This window comes from Pipra filicauda, unplaced genomic scaffold, assembly GCF_003945595.2.
Source record: "Pipra filicauda isolate LSUMZ 115617 unplaced genomic scaffold, ASM394559v2 scaffold51_size4534324_pilon, whole genome shotgun sequence".
Taxonomy (NCBI): Eukaryota; Metazoa; Chordata; class Aves; order Passeriformes; family Pipridae; genus Pipra; species Pipra filicauda.
The window spans coordinates 2717858-2740703 of NW_024104665.1; the positions used below are offsets into that span (position 1 = coordinate 2717858).

A 22846-nucleotide genomic window follows, 5' to 3' on the forward strand; every position below is an offset into this window, starting at 1 on the left:
GGTCTCTGCAGTTAGATACTACTTTGAAGTTCTCTTCATCCATGTCAACACTTTCTGCAAAAGCTACTCCTTCTGATCGTGTCTGCACCTCGTTCTACATCCCCAGCTAAGCAGAATTTAAATGTCTTAGTTTAGGCATACAAAGAACAGTGTTCACCTCTCCTCAGTACATTTTCTTAGTATTAACACAAACACCCCACAAGAAATACTCACATCTGCTGAGGTGCAGAGGAACACAAAGTAAAGCATTAAAGAAATACTTAAAAGTTGCTACATAGCACACTGTATATTTTTTTTATTAAGTAAACTGAGGGGTTTTTCCCCTTTCAGTACTCGCAGAAAGAGGAGAAACATACTGAACTCCAATAAACTTCAGATTCCCTTAAAGCTGTATTGCTTTGATCTTGCCACAAGTAATTCTACCTTGTTCAGTCACCCACCAATGCACTTTTATTTATTAGAAGGTGAAAGAGTTATTGCTTTAGAGTTAGAAACATTAGAGACTATTGACTTTGAAATGGAGATGACTACTCCCTTAAATTTGGCAGCTCCATCTCCTTATGGTCTGGCAAGAAGAATATTGTCCTAAGAAGCAGGTGGCCCTAAATTTTAAGAATAACGAAGTCTCAAGCTCAAATGTCATTTTCCAGAATGAAACAGTAATTATTTCTACTAGATCAAACAAATACTGCTGATAATGAAAATATAACACAGTTACTTGATACACAAATTACTTAAGACGCAGTACATTAAGTAAAATCTACAATTTTCTGTCTGTCTGCCGGTTATAAGAATTTCATACATGCCTCAAACCCTTTCTGTGGTCAGTACCAATGAGTAGAAAAAGCCTGGAAATCCAAAACTAAAGCTAACCCCCTTTTCCTAAGCTTTAAACCTGTATTTTCTCCTATCCAAAATAAATGGTGCGCTAACAAAGGGTCGATCTTGGATTTGGCCTTCCTGGATGTCAGTGCTTTCTAGCATAAATTTCACATGACCAGAAGCATTTTCTACAAGGGTGTATCCAGAAGTCAGAGTTTCCAATTGCTGCAGTTAGTTCCAATCTGGGGAAAAAGGGGTCTTCTTTCACCATTTTTCCTCTCTCAATAGACCTGTGGAATTATTCTTTTGTATGTAAGTCATGTGATTCCTGTTTTTCATAAAGCTAGACTCAGATACTTCCCCTGGCATTTCTCAGGCAAATAAAGAGACAAGAATTTAGCCTCATAAACACATTACTATTCAAGTTATAAGTCTACTTTTAAGAACAACTTCTGTGAAACTGCAAAGTCGTTCCACTTGCATCCTCCTTTTCATAGCATCTGCTCTACATGAAGCAAAAAAATTTGAAAAAATTTTTCAAATTACACAAGTGCATTGAGAAGGGTGCTGGTTTGAGGTTTCTCTATCAGTAAAGCAGAGCAGAGAGAATCTTGGGTGGCATCAAAATTTCAGAAAGACAGTGTTGTTACCCCTATCTCTCTTTCGCACCAAGCAGGAAAGGAAATGGGAGGGAAAATACGAACAGTGTCAAAAATTATTATGTATTTGAACTGAGCAGTGCCTTAACATTGTATCTTACGCTTCCTTCTCTCATGTATTTCCTAACTCTAGAAGCATCACAATACATAAGAACAGTAGTCCCCCCCCCAGGGTTTCTTTCTCTCGCTTTGAGACTCTTCCCTTCACATCAGTGATTACTGATAACTTTTGCTGAAAAGTTATTTACACTTTTAGTAAATTTCACTACAAAGTCCATTAGTGACATTTCAATTTAACACGTCTTCCTAGCAGATCATAGGAGCCCGGGAAAGCAAAGAGTTACAGTCACTTCAGAGCAACAAAATGAGACAGAAGCATAGTTTAGTGGAAAGGATTAGGAGGGTCTACTCCCAGTTCCCCAACAGAAATATTACAGAAGACCAGGCACTGACTAGGTACAGATGAATAATTTCCATCAATACTGATAGATTAAACAATTGTAAAATCAAAGCAGGATTCTTCTTTATCATTACTGTTTTCCAGAAAACTATCAAGTATGGTCCTAACTCGCTGTACCACCTAAAATAGTGTTCACCCAGTTTAAGTTCCAATTCAGGTATGTAAAAATGTTCAAAACACATTACTTCTAAGTAAATACATTGTGCTGTATGACATAATTCTTCCCAAACCTTACCCTTGCATTCTGCGACTTTAGTGAAGCAACACTCTATAGCTTTAGCTATGCAACACCATTTGAGATTTCTAGAAATCTTTCTGTTCTACCCAATCTCTCAAAAAAGAGATCACTAAATAAAACAAAAGCTAAACAGGCAAAACAACACTTGGGATATAAAAATTGTTTGAGTATTTATAAGGATTACAGAAGATGCAAGTTGAGAACAAACACCCAGAGACTTCCACGTACTTTCCCTAACCACCATGCTATCTGATCAAATGAATATTTGTAATTTCTTCAGGCCTTTGATAGGAAAATATTTTTTTTAAAAAACACATTGCTTATTTCATTGATATGAATGTTCCTTGTTATGTAACTGTATGGTCTTCTAAAGGTGCAGCTGCAGGCAACATGAAGCAGGCATGACAAATGGAGCATTACACTCCCAGAAGGAATATGAACAGGGAAACAGAAGAATGGTAACTTGCATACTTAAGCAGATTCAGCAATTTCCATCCAAATTTCAAGACAGAGATTGAATTTCATCAGGTTTGTAGGAAGTCTCCGCAGAGGAAATACTTCTCTTTCACCACTACCTCAAACAGGTCTGAATACCATTGTTCTGTCTAGAAAGAAGTCTACTCTTTGTTCTTACAAGACTGGTATTTAAGGGTTGTATAGCCATAAGTGAGCTAGATAGTAAACATTGCAGCATAAACTCTTAAGAAAATGTTTGTAAAAGTGAAGGACCATGTTCAACTAGAGTAATTCGTAAATGCTTGGGAAAGGGATCCGTGTCTTAGAGAAAGAATGAATTCAAATGTCAAGGATGTTTCTCTAGATCTTGAGCTCAATTCTGTCCAACAAGGTATCATGTTTAAGCCATACATTATTGTAAGGTGCCCCAGACAAAGGCTTTCTCTGCTGGTGTTGTGGACACAGCAGTAAATTAATACAGAAAGTGATATACATGCTTCAAGATTGTCCATGAGCCTTGCAGCTGTGGAGAGAAGTAGACCAGTTGAGAGTCACTTGCAGAGGAGCCCCTCAGCTGTAGCAGGGTACGTGGAAAGACTCTGTGACACTCAACAGACCTGTAAAGCAGCTGCATTCACTAAGTCTTAATGAACCCATTTTGGAGAAGAGTCTCAAGATACTCCTCGTATCCCTGCAGTACCAAACCAAAGAGTCATGTGCTGTTCTGGTATCAGTCTCCTTTCTCCTTCATTTTAAATACAAATATATGCCATGAGATCTGTAGTTCATGGAAATTATTTTCTTTCACTGAAACAAATGTACTTCCACAGAGCTGCTCTCTGGTTCTTGTAACTGTCTTTTCCTAAAGGAATACTTGCTCTACCTGAAATACCTTAACTTTAAACATGCTAAAAAGTAAAAAAAATTGTTATGGACAACTGCTAATTCAGAACAGGAAAATCACTTGGGTTTTGTTTTTGATGATACATACACACTGCTTAAGGTTTTAATAACCTTCAGAGAAGCAGAGCTCTCTTGAGCTTGGCTCTTCATTTTACAACCCAATATAAGTCTGCTCAATTGAATACAATGGCAGAAAAAAGGAGAAAGAATGAACACACCAGGAACTTTTCAGAATGCTAGGTAGATTTGCTCTACTCTATTTGCCTCAGCTTTTAAAACAAACTGAAAATCGGAGAAAAACAGCTAGTCTGCTATAAACTATTTCATAAGTTTTCCAGTATTTCCTGTTTTTTAGTTTATTTGCTACGAAGTTCATAGAATGGTTTCTGTTGGAAAAGACCTTAAGGATCATTAGATAGTCCCCGCATATTGACTGAGATCAGACTAGTGGGGCTGTACCTGTTTGGATCACCTCCTTTCTCATCTTAAAAAAACCCTTGTGGTTGTAAAAGGTCTGTTTGCTGTTTTGGTTTTTTTTTTCAACAGTATTATTCTGATGGTCGGATTCTCTTCAATCTGATTGGCGGAATAAATCCTTTGAAACTTGCATCACCTTAAAATTTCCTGAACCAAGTTTCCATAGCACAGAAAAAGAACGCAACATTTACACAAATAAATGTAATGTATACAGACAGGCAAAAAGATAGGCAGTAACAGTATCACACATCAGTTTCTTTTTTTTCCTTTTTAAGTAGATAACCAAATGTAAAGTAAGGATGTGTGAGCTCTCAGCAAACTACTCAGGCCAACTTAAAATCCCTCAGACTGCTAGCACACAAAAGAAAATCATGTACCTTCTACAGATACACTACCAACTGAACCATGGCTTTACAGTTTAACATCTCACCAGTTTCTGCAGCAGTGCTGGTACATATACACAGCTGTCTCACCAACATCCTGTGCCAGAGACCGACCCCTCAGTTCTGTTGGTAAAACTGTCTGAGGCGACACACAGTGAAGCTGGTCAGACAGTCAGTCTCTACTGAAAACACCAAAAACGTTTCCAGTAAGAAATAAAGAAGAAACAGATCTGCACCTCAAACTGGCTGACTTGGGGCAAAAAGGGAACATTCGTTACTTAACCTGGCATTGGTGCAAAAATACATGTACTTCAAACTGCAAATTTGACCGGTGTTTCAAAAAACCACATTTAAAAAAAAAAGAAAAAAGAAGCAACACCAAACCCCAGAAAGTTGGTAGAGATTTTGATTTTAAAAACCTTGTGATGTACAGTCAGGTATTCTTCCAAATGTCAGAATACACAACTCAGTGACAGGTAATAGAAGCTTCCAGGAAAGCATCCTGTCTGAAACAAAGTCTGGCATACATTTTTGTAAAGGACCAGGAAAGGGAGTGAGATGGAAGAACTCTACACTCCTGCTTTTCCCAGGAGTTTTTAAGAGCTGTCCATTAAAATAACGCACCAGAGACTAAAAAAATGCAGCAAGCATTAAACATCTGTATCATTTTTCAATGCCTAAGCACCACCTCTAGCCATAAGTATCACAGTCCAAGTGACAGACATCATGCAACCAAATATCATAATCATGCCTTCACCAAACTCGAATAAAATCCACACGAAACCAAGGATCCCCCTGCACAGGCAGTTTCAGGATTGATGCCACAGTTTGGTAAAACTATTAGATTAAAAACATCTTCTACCTGGAAAGCATTTCCATAAGTTGCACAAAGCCAGCATATGCCAATTCAAATGCACCCCTGTGCCTTGATTGCAGCAGATGATGTTTAAAGTAATCACCGATATTTTTAACCTAAAAAAAAAAAAAAAAAAAGTGAAATTAGATATACACAATTCATTTATGTATGCAAAATATTCTGCAGTCACAAGCAGCAATCCTTCCCCTGGTTGAAAAGGTCACTGGTACAAGCAAAAAGTAACTAGAAGTCCTATAATCAAAAAAAACCAAACAACAACAAACAAACAACAAACCACTTACTTTTAAGGATAACAAATATTATACTCAATTTTTCAGGTCAAAAGGGTAGTTCTGGATCCTCAAAAAAAGGCAAAAAAAAAAAAGGATATAAAATTGATTATTTGTCCAAGAGGTATACAGATTTTAAGAGAAGAAAGGGACAACCCTTATTTTCAGAGGGAAATTTAGAATCTTTCTTGTCTGCCTACACTCTTACCTAAAATCCCAAAGAAAATATCTACCAAAGCATAACAGCAGAAACAAACATCTACAAAAACATCTAAGATACGAAATTCAAACTCTAAAAATTGTGCCAAAGGGAAACAAATCTACCTTGGGTATCTTTAAGGTTCTAGGATTCTGCATAATTGCTGTGGACTCTTAGAAACACTTTTAAAATGAAAAAGATGTTGTATGTATTTAGCAACGAGAGCTATATTTAAGTGTCAAAAAGGCAAATGGAATAACTAAACTTTTACTCATAGTTACTTCCTAGAGTTCTATCAGGATACCAAGTTTTTAAACTAGGTTGTTTTATTTGTTGGGTTTTTTCCTCTAATTCTCATCAACTTTCAAGTCTAAATCAAACTTCCAATTTAATTTGTTTAAAATGCATAGCACACACTTAATTCTATTATGCAAAATTTTCCTCAGAAGTATTTCCTCAAAGTTCTCCAGCAGAAGTTTCTTTAAGCTTTTATATAAGACCATGCATAAAATCACATCAAGTTTCTTATAAAATTCTACTTATTCTGTTACTTATGATTTTAATACCTTAATAGTTTGACAAGTAATTAAGCTGTCAGAGAAGTTAGCCATATCTAACTATATAGCTTTTCATCCTCCAGTTAAATAATTTGTATTACCCAAGTAATGAGATTGCAACAGTTAAAAAAAAAAAAAATTGAGACAGTCTAGTTATTATTTCCTGTAGCTAAAATTCACCTAATACGAAACACACAATAACTGGAAATACCTGAGCTAAAAAGGTTATTTCTCTGAGTTGATTTTAAGGTAGTTTATGTATCCACAGGGTTTCATTTCAGCTTTCTAGTCCAAAAAGAAGGAGTAAGTGAACTGACCCACAGACAGACCAGCTCCCAGGTGTGTAAACAAAACCGAAACAAGGAAACCATACACAGGCAAATCAATTTACCATCCTGTTCCACCACCGCACTTACATTTTTAGAGCAATTCATATGATTCTTTTTTTGTCATGTAACTTTCAACTTTACTATTTATACTTCTGAGCTATTTGCAACAGCCATACTGACTAGAAGCTTACATCAAATTGAACTCACAGGCTAGAAAAAGCACTGGCATAACTCAGTTCTTGCAAATAACATCGGTCTGAGCCTGAGGCAAGTGTGTAGGCATGGATTCTTATCCAATGGCATCATACCATCCATGAGTGTCCAGCTTCCTCATGTCAGAAAAACAGTACTTCATACATCATGATGGAGAGGTCAAAGAATTCACATTTTCTACAACATCATGAAGATCGACAGCAACTATAATACAAGGTGCCTCTACCAACTTTGCTTGCACATGAAACAGCACCCCTGATGAAGTTAAAATACTCAAATATGGAATAGGGAGCAAATATAATAAATACATTCGATCATCTTGGTCAAAAATCTAGAATACAACACTTTAGTGGTACTAAATCAACAGTGAACAATTTACAGGGTCACACTTGCTGCTGAGGCCAAGAATATCAGTATTCAAGACATAAATTCTGTACAGGATATTCTCAGAGGGCTCTGAAAAGCGGTTGGTACATTTGTGCCTCCACATAAATAAGATGCCACTGTAGTAAGGTTCTACATTCTAGATGGTGGAGTTTTTTTCAAACCATTAATAGAGGATGGCTTAAAATGCACAAAGGACTGCAAAAGCATCTCAATTCAAAACTAATTGTAGTCTGTGAAATATTGCCAAACACTATGAACCTCCAGAGGATATAAGACTGATTACATTAAGAACTGAAGAGAGGTTGGTTTTTTTGGTGGGTTTGGGGGTTTTGTTTATTTTTTTTTAATTCCTCCTATAGTAGAACAAATTGCTTGCATCTGCTCCAAAGCAGCAAAGGGAGCCACATTTTGCACTGATGGCACAAATAAGTAGCAAGTACTGAGGATTGTCAGTACCTACAAGCCTTCTGTCAATTCAGTGTTCCATCACAAGGGCTCAGATCAGCTCTCTTGGGACTGTTGGGTTAACACAAGCAGAATTCCTGGTATTGGGACAACTAAGTCTTTTCACTTTGGCACACAGCTCTGGCAAGCTTATCTCTCAAAGCAGTCTTTAAACTTCACAGGTGAGATAAACAGGAGTTTGAGGAAGAGTTAAGGTTCCTCCAGGCTTGGAGCACTCTCATGATCTGCAGATCATATGACAAACTCAACACAGTCTTCGTTAGATATTGTTTTGCCAGTTACCTGGTGGTACTAGGACATGATCCTATTTGTATTGACCGTCTTAACAGGCAGACCTTTGAGCCTGTTATCACTGGACTTTTAGGATCAGATGGAAAATGAAAAGTCGATTATGTATTTGAATAGAGAGATATACTATACTCCAGATATTCTATGCCATTCCTATGTCTGCTTCTGAAGGCAAAGCAACCATGGTAGAACAGCTTAGACTTTGAAGACTGCAACTCCAGATACAGTATTTTGAGGCTGCTCTATACACGCATTTCCACACCATGGAGCTGAAGATGTTACTGTCAGTGTGCACAGTGGTATCAAATGCCATGTAAACCCAATCTCTAACTCAAAAGACAAGCAGAGAGTAAATCTGATATTGTCCCAACTTCCTAGGAGCAACAACAAAGTATCATACATGAGCTGCCTTTGCCAAGGTCTCCTAGATAGGTATAAGATGGGAAGGTTTACAACAGGATGACAACAGACTGGTCAAGCAGTGCTATCAGACTTTTTTCCAACGATTATTTAGTCCTGACTCAAGGCAAGATGACCAAGGTATCTCTCGAGATTTTCTTCTCTGTATTCTTAAATCTCTTTTAATACTTACAGAATGAAGAAAAAGAACAGGCAACTTTAAAGGAACGTTCTACATGCATAAGATTCCGAAATCCAGTTGTCTTACTTGTCGACACCAAAAAGTGTTTAATAGAAGTCTGAAGCCACAGCAGTTATAGTATTGACATTTTCAGTCATTTATGATGAAATCACCTTTTTTTGGTACAATACAGTAATGCCAATTTCAAAAACAAAGAAAAAATGCCCACAGTACTTCTATTTGTATACATTCAGTGAAATTGTATTTCTATGTGTATTTCCTTGCAAGCCTAAGGAAAATCAGGGTTTCAAACTGACTTCAAATCAGTTAGCATTCTTCAAACTAGAATGCAGACATTCTGTTTTACAGGAAGACATCTGAAGCATATATAACCTAAGGAGGTATCTATAGGAAAAGAAGGTATCTTCATATAATCACAGAATATCCTGAGTTGGAAGAGACCCACAAGGATCATTGAAGTCCAGCTCCTTGCTTAATAACACAGCATTTCTGAAAGGGTATCTACTAATGTCTGCTTTAAAGACAGAGATGCTACAGTAAAAGCCAACTCATTCCTTTTTGACCTGGTGCAAATTAATGACCATAATGGTGGAAATGAGTATCTGTTCTCTCATCTACCCTCCAGACTTCTGCAACAATACAAGCACAGCTGTTAACCAGATGAAAACGTGAAGGGTAGAGACACCGCAAGAATAAAGATGCCAACCCTATTTCTGGGACACCCAATAATAGATAACATGACAAATAAGATTTGAAGTGCATTCTACTATTAATTATTTTAAGATGGAAAGCTCTAACACCTAAGGAAAAACTAAGTATTTTCTGTTGGAAAGAAAAAGAAGTTAAAAAGTAGTAAGTCTTGCATATTTCAATCTTCCATGGAGAGACTGGTTTTGTTGAAACCATATGGAAATGAAAAGGTCATCAATTAAAAACAGAAATTTAATAAACATAAAATATTTCCCAAATAAATGCCTGTAGTAATCTAATTTCTTGTAAACACCAAACTCAACACTCTACAAGAGACCCAGATGGCATATTAACATTTCTGATCCCTTAAATCAAAAAAATTGGAGGAAAAAGAGAGTCACATTACATACAAATTATTCATAATTCAGTCTCCTATGGAGGACAAGATTAAGACTAGTCAGCATGTTTAACTTTTAGAACTATTGGCTATGAAGTTTAATTAATGAAGAGCTTTAAGTAAAATGAAACAGAAGACATTCTGAATATGACATCAGCTTAGAAGATTTTTAGCAGCTCTATAAGTGCCTTACATATACCGAGAGAGAGAGCAACAAAGGGTGGGGAGACAGGCAGACATTGGTATCCCCAAACACAGCATACATCTCATAAATAACCCAATACAATTAGAATTAACATTCCTTGAGTTTGTTAGTTTCTTTGTTTGTTAGAAGTCAAGTAATAATAATGATAATTTCTTCACTTACATGTTTCTACTGTAGTTATGCTTTCTGAACATCACTTCACAAAAACAAGACTGTTAACCAAGTATAATAAACCAAGAAAACCACAAGAACATGGCAAATACAAAAAATAAAAAATCAAAACCCCACAACTTTTCCCATACAGAATCACAGAGTATTCTGAGTTGGAAGGGACCCACGAGGATCATCAAGACCAACTCTTAAGTGAATGGCCCATATAGGGAAGTAGATTTAAGAAAAAAGCTTTCTGAAAACTGCCTTCCCCTCACTACTACCCAAAAAGACATTGCAGGCATTATAATAAGAATTACTTCCCTACCTGTTCTATAGTAATCAACCCATTTGAAGGTTCAGATGTAGTCTGTGAAGGCAAAAGTTTACACAGTGTCCCTAGGAGCAGAGATACTTCCTTCATGCTTCTCCAGCAACATACAAGAACCATTTGAGCTGTGACATCACACGTTTGCCTTTCTTTACCTTAAAAATAAAAACCACCAAATGCAACAGTATTAGTCAAGGTTCTCAGTTGCAGACGTGTAATTTAAACTGCACTTAGCCTGATCTTCTTAGAAAACACAATTAACTAAGAAAAAATTTCTAAACTTGCCTACCCAAAAGATAAGTCAGTGTTGCTGACCCTAATTGTTTCCGCTCCTCAACACTTGCTGTACTTTATTTCACTTGGGAAAGGCTGTAGCATGAACATTTTACCAGAACAGTGCTATTTTAAAGAGTAGAGGCCTTTGGGTCACAACTGTTATTTACCAGCACATTGAACTATAGAAACATCCACAAGTTTGAAGCCAGGCTCCAACAAGCTCCCCATCATTCCTAAATCCATCACTCACAGTACACCTTCCAGAAGGGAGAGGCCTGGCAAATGCACTGCGTTTACAGCGCAACACCCCCATCTGGCGGCCGCTGTGACACTTTTACGTATTTATCCACTTCTTCCATACAGGCAGATCAAAATTACTTTAAACACAGAAAAAAAACAAGCGAGGAAAGGAAGTTCAAAAGCTTGCACAAACGATTAAATTTAAAAATGTACAGATATTCTATAAATTTATTCTGGCCTACACTAAAGACGCCGAAGCTTACAATTTCTTTATCACTATAAGGTTTAATTTCATAGCTGCTATTCATTAAAACAGACAAATACTACCTAACGTTTTACCACTGGAATCTTTTTAACTGAAGTTTCTGTTTATGTAATTTCATGCAACAAGTTGTATTGCATGAACATATTCCCCATTAGCCTTGTGTACACTGGAAAGGGAAATCATAATAACACCTTTCAATAAGAAATGCATTAGAAGTGTTGCTTGATAGAAAAGGTGTCAAAGATTACCTGGCCAGCACAGTAAGGGCAATAGAGTCTAGGCCAATATCAAAACAACTAAACTTCACTAGTGCCTTAAGAGAGATTAACCACAGTCTTCCAGAAACACAGTGAATTAGTCTTTAAAATCATGTCCAAATAACTAGCTGCTGAGAGATAAGAACCGAAACACTATATGGAGCAAGTAATTTTCAATTTTGATAACCCACATAAAATGCCTACTCCATAAAATATACCTTCATTTAATTAATAATACAGCACTGGATTTACCTCTCATTTCTGTGCAAGTATTTTTCATTGGCCTCTGGTCAGCCAGCTTTTCAGACTCTTCTTTGCAATGTTCTTTCAAAATTTTTGCTTGCATAAAATAATCATTCGTGTCTTGTGGCTGTATCTCATTCAGAATCATCTGCAGACGACCTGCACTTTCTGCATATTAAACAAGAGGGATATTTAAGATGGTTTAGTCTTTTACTTCAAGTTCTTTATACGGATGTAATTAATTTTGGGTGTATAAGTGCAAAAGAAAGCTATTAGCATTAAAAAAAATAAAAATGTAAAATTATGGCGATTAGAATGATTAAGGAAGAAAACTGAATTTAGAGTCCCCCTCTTGTATCTGTTGAAGTGATGCAACAACACAATCTGCAGATGTTTGGGGCTTTTTAGTGCAGAAGTCAGGACAACCTTTATCAGAAGTTAAAAGAGTGGCTTAAGATTATGATATACAACAAGAAACTGAAAGGGAGGGGTGCTCATTCTAATTCTTAATCACTGCAAAACAAACAGAACTTCAGGGGCATCAGATTTTAACAGAATTCTTTGGGGGTTCTGTTTGTTAGTTTCTTTACCTGGATCAGTATCCATTGGAATAAGACCCTCTGGTGATGAGCTCTGTACTACTGGTGATACCACAGCAGAGAGTTTGTATGACATCAGAATGAGCCTGGTCACCATTTCCTTCCATTCAGATACCAGTGTCAACTTACTTAAAAAAAAAAAATCAAAACCAAAATCACAATCAAAACATCATAACATGGATTAAAAATAATTTTAAATTTAAAAGAAAGAGCTGAAATTACAAACACTTCCACAATGGTATTTATGAAAACTACAAATAGGGTACAGATTGAAAAGTCCTAAGGCTGAGTTTAACACATATAAAGGAAGTATGAAAGGGCTAGCTAAACACTGCAGCAGCCAGATCCAGGTTCTGGATTTTGTTATAAATAATACTGTATGCTTTTATGTTCTCCTGAACAGCTCTTCCACTGCACTTAAACATGGAGTTACAACTTAGTATGTTTTACTTACTTAAAGGATAATTGCTGCAAAGCTCCAGTTATACAATGCACTCTCCCATACATTGGGAACGATGCTGCTGCTCGAAGCAGAGACTTCTTGGCTTGGAATATTTCTTCTTCAACATTCATCAACAAAAGCTTGATAACTAAAATTTTTAAAAGCACAGATTTGCATTATACATATATATTGTATTTTCTAAGAAACAAATCTGTTTTAAGAAGTATTTTAAGGAATAAAGCCTGTTTACACAACAATTCAATGGAAAATTCAGTTTCCTTGTTTACACTTTTCTCTGTTTTGTATCTTAAATACAGGTTATTGTTGATTTTCAGTAACCTAAACTCCAGCAATATTTGGTATAGTCAATTTAATGTATCTGAATCAAATGGTAGCTGTGAAAAGCCCAATCCTGATCCTACATTTGGGGACAATCCCACAGGTTATGATGAAGTCACAAGAAGTTACCTATGACACACTGCAAGTCAGACTTCACCCTTAAGAGGCACATTAATATAATGTGTCTCTCCAGTTCAGTAGAATACTAAACATCAAAAGTTCATGGTTAAATATTTGAACCCTCTGTTTTCCGCTAAAGAACCTGACCAGTTTTCAAGGATACGTGTGCCTATTTTAATTATACCTTCCAGCATCTCAGTGTCAGAATCTGAATGAAATATAGACTCTAACAAGGAACCATGTATGACTAACAACAAGAGATACTCTACAGCAATGAGACATGAGGTTATCCAAACATTTCCTCCACTTATGGCAACAACAACCACGTCTCAAAATCACTATTTCACTGCATATGAAGTATTAATAGGCATCTACAGAGAAGCCAATAATGGCACAAAAAGTACACAATACTTAGTTTACTAAATATCTACTAATTATATAAAATTGTTTATTACAAATAACAAATTTAAATACTTTAGTTTTATTGAAAATTACAAAAGGTGGACGAAGCCTGATTAGGAAATTTGCATAAACCTGCCAGTTCTAGAGCCCTGTCATCTTTTATTCAGGGGCACTAAACCAAAGAAAAATATTCCAGATATGAACAAAGCCTGATTACTGTGGATGTGTATGTGCAGGACTGAAAACTACTCAGAAAAAGGCTTCCAGTGACCAGAGCATCAAGGGGCAGTTTTGCAAACATCAAGTACTGGAACATACACAGACCAACTACTGCTGCCTTCCCTTTGGGTGACTGAGGTCTTAGAGGAAGCAGAGGCTCCTTTCCCTGCTCTTCATGTGCCCAGCTTCACCGGGCTCACTACCTGGGCCTCAATGTCACTAGTCAAAATAATAACACAAGCCATCTTCTAGGATACTTAATAACTTCAACACAAACCCAGATTAAGCCAGGCACCTGGCTTCTTAACAGCAAAACAAAATATACTTAAAATCTTGCTAGAAATAAGCATCTTTTACTAAGCCTGCTACCAAAAAGCCATAAGGAAAAGCAGTAAAATTTCAAATAAATATAAAAAACTTTTTCCCCAAAATATTACCTGCCAAAGTGTTCTTCTCCACTATACTCACTAATGTGTTTTCATCCACCTGGGTGTTATGCTCAACCCATTTTCCTAAACAAATATGCTGCAATCCTTCATGATGTACTAAAAAGTTCAACAAATACGAAGCAGTGACACAATCATATGGTTTGGTACTTGTGCTAAGATCCATTGCTGCTTGGAATAGAAGATCTATATTTCCAGAATCCTGAAAAAAAACAACAATAATGTTCATTTTTTGAGCTTTCATATTGATTTAATTAAGCTATTTACCACCCTGAAATCTGAGAATCTGGTTTTCATTAAGTTTGCTGGTACATATTTCTGAAAGAAACAGTTATTTTGTGCACTGATCACCTTACAGTCAAAACATGCATGTGCATGTACTCAGCAAGCATACAATTACATACACATTGAGGATGGGGAAAGTAATTTATAAAGGAATATTCAATCACACTGCACTTCACAGGAACATGACTGTGTTTTATCTGCTAATGGACATCACAGAGAAGTGTAGTTTACCAGGAAACAGTATCTGTACTTATTAATTTAAAAGTCACCTTTTATTAATTAATAAACAAAAAAATCAGTATTGAGTTCAAAGGGCAAAATTTGTGAGAAATTAAAAAATATCATCATATAATGAAATCTGAAATCAATCAGAAAGGAAAAAAAACGAGGAGCTGAATTTCTTAAAATACAAGAATAACCAAGTCAAAATGCCTCAATCATTTCCAAAGGGAAGTCACAGTTAAGCAAGGAGTTCATATTAACTGATAGTTCACAGTCACAGAGTTCTCTGATAGTTCACAGTCCCAGCCAATGAACTTCCCAAATGCCTTCATCCATTAGTAAAACAAGCCTCCCTAGGTAAGGGCAGAAGCTGTATAAAAATATATAAAATATGTTAGCAATGAACACTACTGCAGATAACTTGGGTTGACTTCCAAGTACCTAACCCAAGTACCTGGCATAATACAGAACATTCATCTTTCACAAAATTACTCCCTTTAAACTCTCTCAAATTCCATACCTGGAAATTAAATGCCACATCACGTAGTTTCATCAAAAGCCCAAATGCCAGAACTTTCACTTCCTCAAAAGTACTGGCAAAACACTGGATCAAAGTTTGGACACGAGTAGAATCAATCACCTGATCCAACTGAAAAACTTGTGCCTGACCTATTCAAAGAAATCAATGGCTTAGATAATTTTGCTGTAACCCTTTCCACAATAAGCACTGTATTCACATTCTGCTTCACTACACTACAAGAAGCATAACAATAAGGTTAGAATAATGCTTTAGCTAAAACTTTAACTTACTACTCTTAACAGGTCTTAAAATACCCTAGTTACTGCTGAGGGAAAAAGAAGCTTACCTTATCCAAAAAAATTACTCTTAGTAATACTGAAAGTAACTTATTGCCAAAAACAGAATCCCATTTATTCCCTTTAAATTCAGCACTGGAAATAACCTTTATTTTAGCTTTGCTTGAAAATTATTTTCCTGGAAGTATGTAATACTAGACAATAATTACTTTCAAAAAAAGGTTTAAAAAATTCAGTGTGTTTTGGCGTTTGGTCTTTTGGGTTCTTCTATTATAGGAATAATCCCCCAAAATGTAAGCCATTACAATTTTTTGCTTTTAATTTTTATGTAAAGGAGTCGTGACCTCTGGTGACTGATATAATGCTATAAAGAAGCCAGAATTTTTAAGATGTAAACAATGTGCACCACCATCCAGCAGAGAACACAACAGCAACTAAACCTCCTTTATAAAAGCAATGTCAGGTTTCTGAAGTCCTAAGCTTTTTTTATAAACTCTTAATACAACTTTCTATTAACAAAAGGCAGTAACAATATACTACATATTCATAATAATAAAATTAATGTGTTCATCATTTATCAAGGTGTTTTGAGAAAAGCTCTAACAAAACAACATTTATTCTTTCCTCTCAAAAGCAACCTTAATCTTACACAAATAATTTCTTAAAAAAAAAAGTTACAATTTAAGTCTGAAAACATACTTTTATGTTGGCCATATGATCCCAAGACAAGATTTAGCAAGACCATCAGTACTCCAAGGCTCTAACTAATACATCTTGAATTGGGGTTCCATAACATCATGAAGAAAATTTAAAATAACAGCAGCACAACATCATTAACTGGTCATTAAAACTGTTTCTTATTTTGTATAATAATATCATGAGGAGATGCAAGGTTTTTCAACCAAGAGTTTTTATGAACTCAGTTTTTTAAATTATCAAGATGTTTGAACAGGATAAAGGAGTAAGTTATCAAATATATTGGAACTTGTCCAGAAGTTTTGTTCATAATAACAAAAACTCATTGAAAACCCTTGCTAAAAAACAGGATATGCAAGAGAATCCCAATATATGGAAGATACTCAACAGGCCATAAACATTTGCTTTCACTTCAATATTCCTTTTTCCAATAAAACTTACTATCCTTCCTTCAGGTAAAATGAAATCAACCCAGGAAATGCCATAAAAATTAAGGACTAAGAATACTATTTTACTCTGACAGAAATTTATTAGATGGTGTAAAAGAATCTTCTCCAATACCACTCATTCCTCCAGTCTATAAATTAGGCTTCTCACCTTTTGGAACAGAAAATACTTCTGCTATTGATTCCAAAATACTTAGTGCAGAAAATCTGGTTGGGTGTGATGAACCAGGAAACAATACCTCAAAAAGTCTGTCACATACAGATGACATGAAATCCTGAAAATCACAAGAAAAAATTTAAGATGCACTACAAGCAAAAGTCTAAGTAACCGAATTCAGGACATTTTGTTTTACATGTTACGCAGAAAATTATGACCTTACAGTTAATTTTGGAAGAATGGGAGGCCTACCTTTGTAGTACTGACAAAATTTCTTGTTTCCTAGAGGCAGTGAAGGCTGGACAATCCTTTGGGATTTTTTAACCCAAGAGTTTCCTTTACCCACTCCCACAAAAAGATGGCCATTGTATCAAAACTTGAAAATTAGCTGACCCAGAAAAGTAGAACTCAAGAAAAAGAAACAGTTTAACACAAAGAAACAAATGACGTGAGCCTTTAAATAAGGCTTAATTTGTCCTTAAAAAGGACAAATACAAAAGGAGTCTTCATACTGAAGCTCTCTCAGTCATTCTCTCACTCACTGATCATTCTGGAGAGCAAGAAAAAGGCTGAAGCTCAACTGATCTCTATTTGAAGTTCACGTAACACACATCATTTAAAACTCACTACTAAATGGCCAACAGCTGACAGGATATTTACCCAATTCTTTTTTTTTTTGGGTTGTGGTTACATCTCCGGCCATTCCTCACTTACTGCTGCTTTAATTCACATCATGGAGCAACCACTCAGAAAATAATCTTTATTGCAAAACATTGACCTTGAAGACACCCCCAAATACTAATGGGCACTCAGTTCATCAACAACAGTATATTTAGCCAAAATTAACCTGTGTAAGTGCATCAGAGTGGACAAGCTCCTCAGCACTGTTTGGTTTTACAGATTTTTTCCTTCTGCACTGCACTATTTCCTAATACACACACAGCCTAACTTACTCAGAGCTGTTCAAGAACAATAAACTTTCAGAAATGTTATCCCACCTCTTACATCTGTATGGCTAGCAGTCTAACTTACTTTGTATTGCTGCAAAATCCCCAAAGGATGCATTGTAGTTGAGTTTTCAAGTAACTCTTGCTTGGTTTTATTTTGCTCCAATTTATAAAGCACCTGGGAACTTTCTTGTATCCTACAAAATAACTTTTAAAACAAAAGCAAAACATAGGTAAGGCAAGAATCATTGACAGTTAAATAAGGGAAAGGCAGATTTTCACCTTATTTTCCAGATCATATTGTTTGTAATATTTAGGAAGTTCGCACACAACACAACACAGAACAGATCCTTCTCTCTCCACTCCAAAACCAAGGATTTGCTTCCCCATCTCTCTTGTGACCTTTATTCCCCTCCCTCTGACCTCCAACACCTTCTTTCATCTTCCTCCTTAAGTTCATGCCTAGTCTTCTCCTCCCACCTCCTCATTTTCTGTGGAACATATAAAAAGCTCAATTAATGCATATGATTTTTACAGCCTCAGTATCTCTTTAAGAGTTTGACTAGCACCTATAGAATGCTTCCTCTATCTCTTTTATTACCCCCTTTCTTATTACACTCCCTCTAACACAATTCCTCCATCTCATGTTCCTCAGTCTGCACCAGGTGAGAACTGAAAGAGTTATATTTCTCTTTTGTTTCTGCAAACCTATTTCCTCATTTACCACCCATCTCAAATTAGTTATTTTCTCCTTCCACACTGTTTCCTTTTCCCATTAATGTCTTCCAAAACGTTCTTTATGCATTCACCGTTTTCTCATTTTACCTACATGCTTCTGCCATGAACTACATGTGACCTCGACAACTTCCACAGTGTTGACAGACTCAGTCCCTGCAGACTGCAACGGCACAGCCACATTTGCCATGCTGTGCCATTAATATTCCTCTATCTTGTCTTCCAGGTGAGGTTTCTGAGGCTAAGTGACTGTGAATTTGCCTGAGGTGTGACAAGTCCATGTAAGCACAATCTGAGCCCGCAGCAAAGGCAACACAAGGTTCATTGCTTACCCTACAGCACATTGATTTGCTATTGGCAAACGGTGCACGCACTGACGGGTTAAGCAACACCCGCTACCATTCCCGACCAAATTACTGTGCCTACCACTTGATCTTTTGTTTAAGTCATCCTTGCCTGCAATGACTTAACACATCCAGCTGGGTAATACATACAGTAAAGTCTTAGTCTTAGAGTTTCTATTCTTTCAGATGAGCAACTTCGTAACATATTCAGGAATAATTTTTTTTTTAACGTCACTATAACTAATGTAACAGGAACATTAGACATTGCTTAACATTTGAAATTACCTTTCTCAGTATAGAAACGATCTGTTGCCTTACTGAAGGAGACTGACTGTTCAAGTTGTACATCATAAAAAAATGAATTAGTTGCATTTCTTCCATAGACACAATTTCTGTGGTACGATGGGTTTCACAAAGTAAACCTAAAGCATCAATGCAAACCTGAAAGATATTTGGAAGTTAACTATAAAACAGTTACTGGCACCTATGATGATATCTTTGTTTTAAAACTATGCTGACATAGTGATCAGGATCAAAGCAATTGTTCTAATTTAAAAGTACACATAAAAGGTTGACCTTTACCTGACTGTGCTGATGAACTAGACCTTGTTTTACACATTCAGTGGATACAAGACCATTGCTCATGATATTTGAAAGCTCCAGGTGTCCGTGAGCCCTGGCAGTTCTCAGGCATGCCATTAATGCTCCAAGAGCTCCTCTAGTACTACAAGAGCCTAAAAAAAATTAAAACTAGTAATAATTATAGTTTGAGTAATGCAAACAATGTACTCTTTGCAATGCTTGTCAGAAACTCCCAACACTTTCCACATGACCGACCTCCACCCCCTTTTATTTCTACCCTGTAAATCCCAAAAGATGGTCCTGTTACAGATTAAACTAGTTCTAAATTGCCTGGTTCCTGAGAAGCTTCATCTTGGACACATATGAAAAAGAAGACCTTACGAGGTCTCACAAGCCATTATTTTAGAATTACACTAAATCACATCAAAAACTAAGAGAGAAACATAAATCTCATGTGCACATATTTGCAAGAAAAAAACCAGTCTGTAAAACCCTGGACACGCCTGTGTAAGAAATAACAGTGGAACCAAAAAACAGTAGAAGGAAATACAGATACATAATAAACCCTGGCATTTGAAGCGAACAGTAAGGCACCCACTAGGTGGGAAGGAATAGTAATTATTTTGCTCATGTCATGAAGACACACTTGTGGTTATTATGACTTTCACCTTGAAATACTAATAGCAATAATAACCATCTGGAATTTTTCTCCCAAGTTAATTCTAACAACAATAATAGATCAGAAATCATGTCCGAGATTTTTGTTTTAAAAAAACAATTATAATTACAAACACTAAATTTATTTTCTTACCCAGATTAGCATCTGCAGAGGCCTGAAGAATTCTAATCATGTAGCTCAGGCTGTCAGGGTTACATTTGAGTAATTTTGGTAAATAGTAATCTATTATGTAAGTAGTTTGGTCATGGTTCCCTTCACATAGTATTACTAGAAGAGGAGAAACCCAGATGTTGTGCCACTGATCAATCCAGGTGCTTTCTCGAAAACTCGAAGAAAAATGGGCTTTGTGATTTGTAAACATGGTTTCCAGAAGATCACTAGCATAAGGTGCAAGAGACTGATCATTCATCACATCCAGGATTTGTACTGGAATTGTTCTGTCCAACTGTAGTATATTTTCAGTGCCCACACACTCCACAAGACAGCCAAGAGAGGAGTACTTCCCTTTCACATGCCAATCCAAGCTTAGTAAATGCTTTATCAGCCTTGAAAAGAATGGGTCTGATTCTTCATTGGATCCAGTAATGGTGCCTTGGTGTATCTGAAGAAGGTTCTTGAATATCAATTTGGTTTGGTGCCTAATGGCATCCAGAGGGTGGTCCCAGTGTGTATAAATGTATTCCAGCACCTTCCCAATTATGTCAGAGTTCCCATTAAGCTTGATTTTCAGATTTGGAGAGCCCGAAGCAAGGGCAGCCAGTGCTGAATTAGTCCAAATAGCAAGGACTCTAGACAAACATGTTGCCACACTGGATTCTTTTAACCTTTTAAAAAGAACAAACAAAAATAAAGTTTATTATTTTCATTTATCACTTAAAAAAAAATAAATTTGTATTTCAAAATAATTATTCATCACATTCATTTACCTTACACAAAAACAGGTAAGAAGACACTAGCCATTCCGTAAGGAAAAGAAATGAGCACAGAAGTGATGAACTGGATGTTGTAAAGTGCATGCTTGTTACCTGACATGCTATTAAGTGGCCACAGCTAAACTCCCTAAACATTAAAAGAAACCTGACATGCCACACTTCATTTTAAAAAGCAAAAATAAAAATTCCTATGTAGCTGCTAATATTTGAGCAGCATTATGTTACTGCATGCTCCTTGAAAATATAAGGAAAACTTTTCATTGCCATATAAAACCATCAAAACTGAGTCCCCTACGTGCAAAAACAAAAATCACAAAACTGACCTCCAGTGCAGGAACAAAGGTTGAACTGAATACGTTTTAACCTCCAATCCAATATCACTGGTAAGGCCATTAGATGCAAGCAGTCAATGCTTGCAGTAAGAAAAAAACAAACTCATCTTTCTTCAAGTATTTCACGAACTGGCACACTTTGTTTTCTTCTTAACTTTTAAGAAGGATAATGTCCTGAAACTAAAGTTTATCTGACTACACAAGAACTGATTCTGACATACCTTATCATAAAGGAGGTGGTAAATTAATCCCACTCATGTTAGAAAACAAAATTTTATTTTAGCGTGCAAGAATAAATTGACATTTAGAATTACCTATGCGATATCCTTATATTTTTCAAATTTACAGTGTTATTCTGAATATATTAAAAAGTTGATGTGATCTGTGGCAAAATCTAGTATCATTACACAGAAAACAGAGATATTTCACCAGGACCATAGGAGTTATGTTAAAATAGAAGTAGAAAGATAAACCACTCCTCCCAAACATGAAACAACACAAATCAAAACACAAACTTACTCTGAACTCAAAGACAACAAGACTGATGCAATATCTAATAATAGTTTCTCTCCATTTTCACCCATGCTGCCATTCTTCCAATCCAGCATAGCCAACGCTCCATGGCAAAGAAAGAGAAGGACTGAGTCAGGGAGTTCTGCCGTGCACAGAGCCCCACAGTTACTCACAAACCACGCCGGTACGCCTGCGTGTTTCACTGTCCCAAGAAGCAAGTCACTGACCTGTAACAGCAAAATAACACCCACTACAGTATGTCAGCACAGGAGAAAAAGCTATTTCGGGCACAACTTAGAAGGTGTGAAGGGATTTCTTGTACACTAGTTTTCTCCATTCAAAACCCTGGTCTTATTATTTCAGATAGCAAGGAGAGAGAAATAGATTTACACCCCAGCTGAAGACTGAGGCAGAGGTTGGCAAGTCTCTGTATCAGCAAACCCTCCAAACAACTCTGACAGCACAGATTAACAACACTATGACATTGCACAGTCCTAGTGAAGAAACACACTTACCAAGGAAGGCAATTCCTCAACTGGTTCATACATAGCTCTAGTAAACAGAATAACAGCCAGTCCTGACGTAGTCTGGACAGTTTGCAGGAGTGTTGCTAAATGGTAGAGAAAGATATTTTACATTAGAGTGCAGCAAACGTGTGCTAGAACTATATATCAAAATTACAACAATGGTATTGCATTTTCCAAGACTACTTGTAGTTGTATAATGACAAATCTGTAGTGTCCACCTGGCTAGCAAGTATTAATGAATTTATGTTCTAGTGTAATAGGAAACTGTCAATGTCTTTTAACAGATAGAAAATATAGAATTGCCCAGTAAGACAAGGAGGGTTGTGGCAGAGCCTATGGACACACGTTAAATTCTACTGTACAAAAATGTCTGTATAAGAAGAAAATATAATTAGTTATAGTGCACCCATAAATTGTTCTGACAGCATA

General features: G+C 36.4%; 1 protein-coding gene across 1 annotated transcript in view; it reads right to left on the reverse strand.

Moving 5' to 3' along the window:
• The window catches only part of THADA (THADA armadillo repeat containing), a 160666-nt gene that overhangs the window by 128692 nt on the left and 9128 nt on the right, over positions 1 to 22846 (reverse strand). Inside the window, exons 9-22 of the mRNA XM_039386956.1 lie at positions 22406 to 22500; positions 21897 to 22117; positions 20246 to 20937; positions 19435 to 19586; positions 19138 to 19293; positions 17859 to 17981; positions 16821 to 16944; positions 15232 to 15380; positions 14196 to 14406; positions 12691 to 12826; positions 12228 to 12364; positions 11647 to 11805; positions 10354 to 10511; positions 5261 to 5370 (exon numbers count right to left, since the gene is read on the reverse strand). Of these exons, the coding sequence (XP_039242890.1) occupies positions 5261 to 5370; positions 10354 to 10511; positions 11647 to 11805; positions 12228 to 12364; positions 12691 to 12826; positions 14196 to 14406; positions 15232 to 15380; positions 16821 to 16944; positions 17859 to 17981; positions 19138 to 19293; positions 19435 to 19586; positions 20246 to 20937; positions 21897 to 22117; positions 22406 to 22500 (2623 nt within the window). The remainder of the gene's footprint in view (positions 1 to 5260; positions 5371 to 10353; positions 10512 to 11646; positions 11806 to 12227; positions 12365 to 12690; positions 12827 to 14195; positions 14407 to 15231; positions 15381 to 16820; positions 16945 to 17858; positions 17982 to 19137; positions 19294 to 19434; positions 19587 to 20245; positions 20938 to 21896; positions 22118 to 22405; positions 22501 to 22846) is intronic.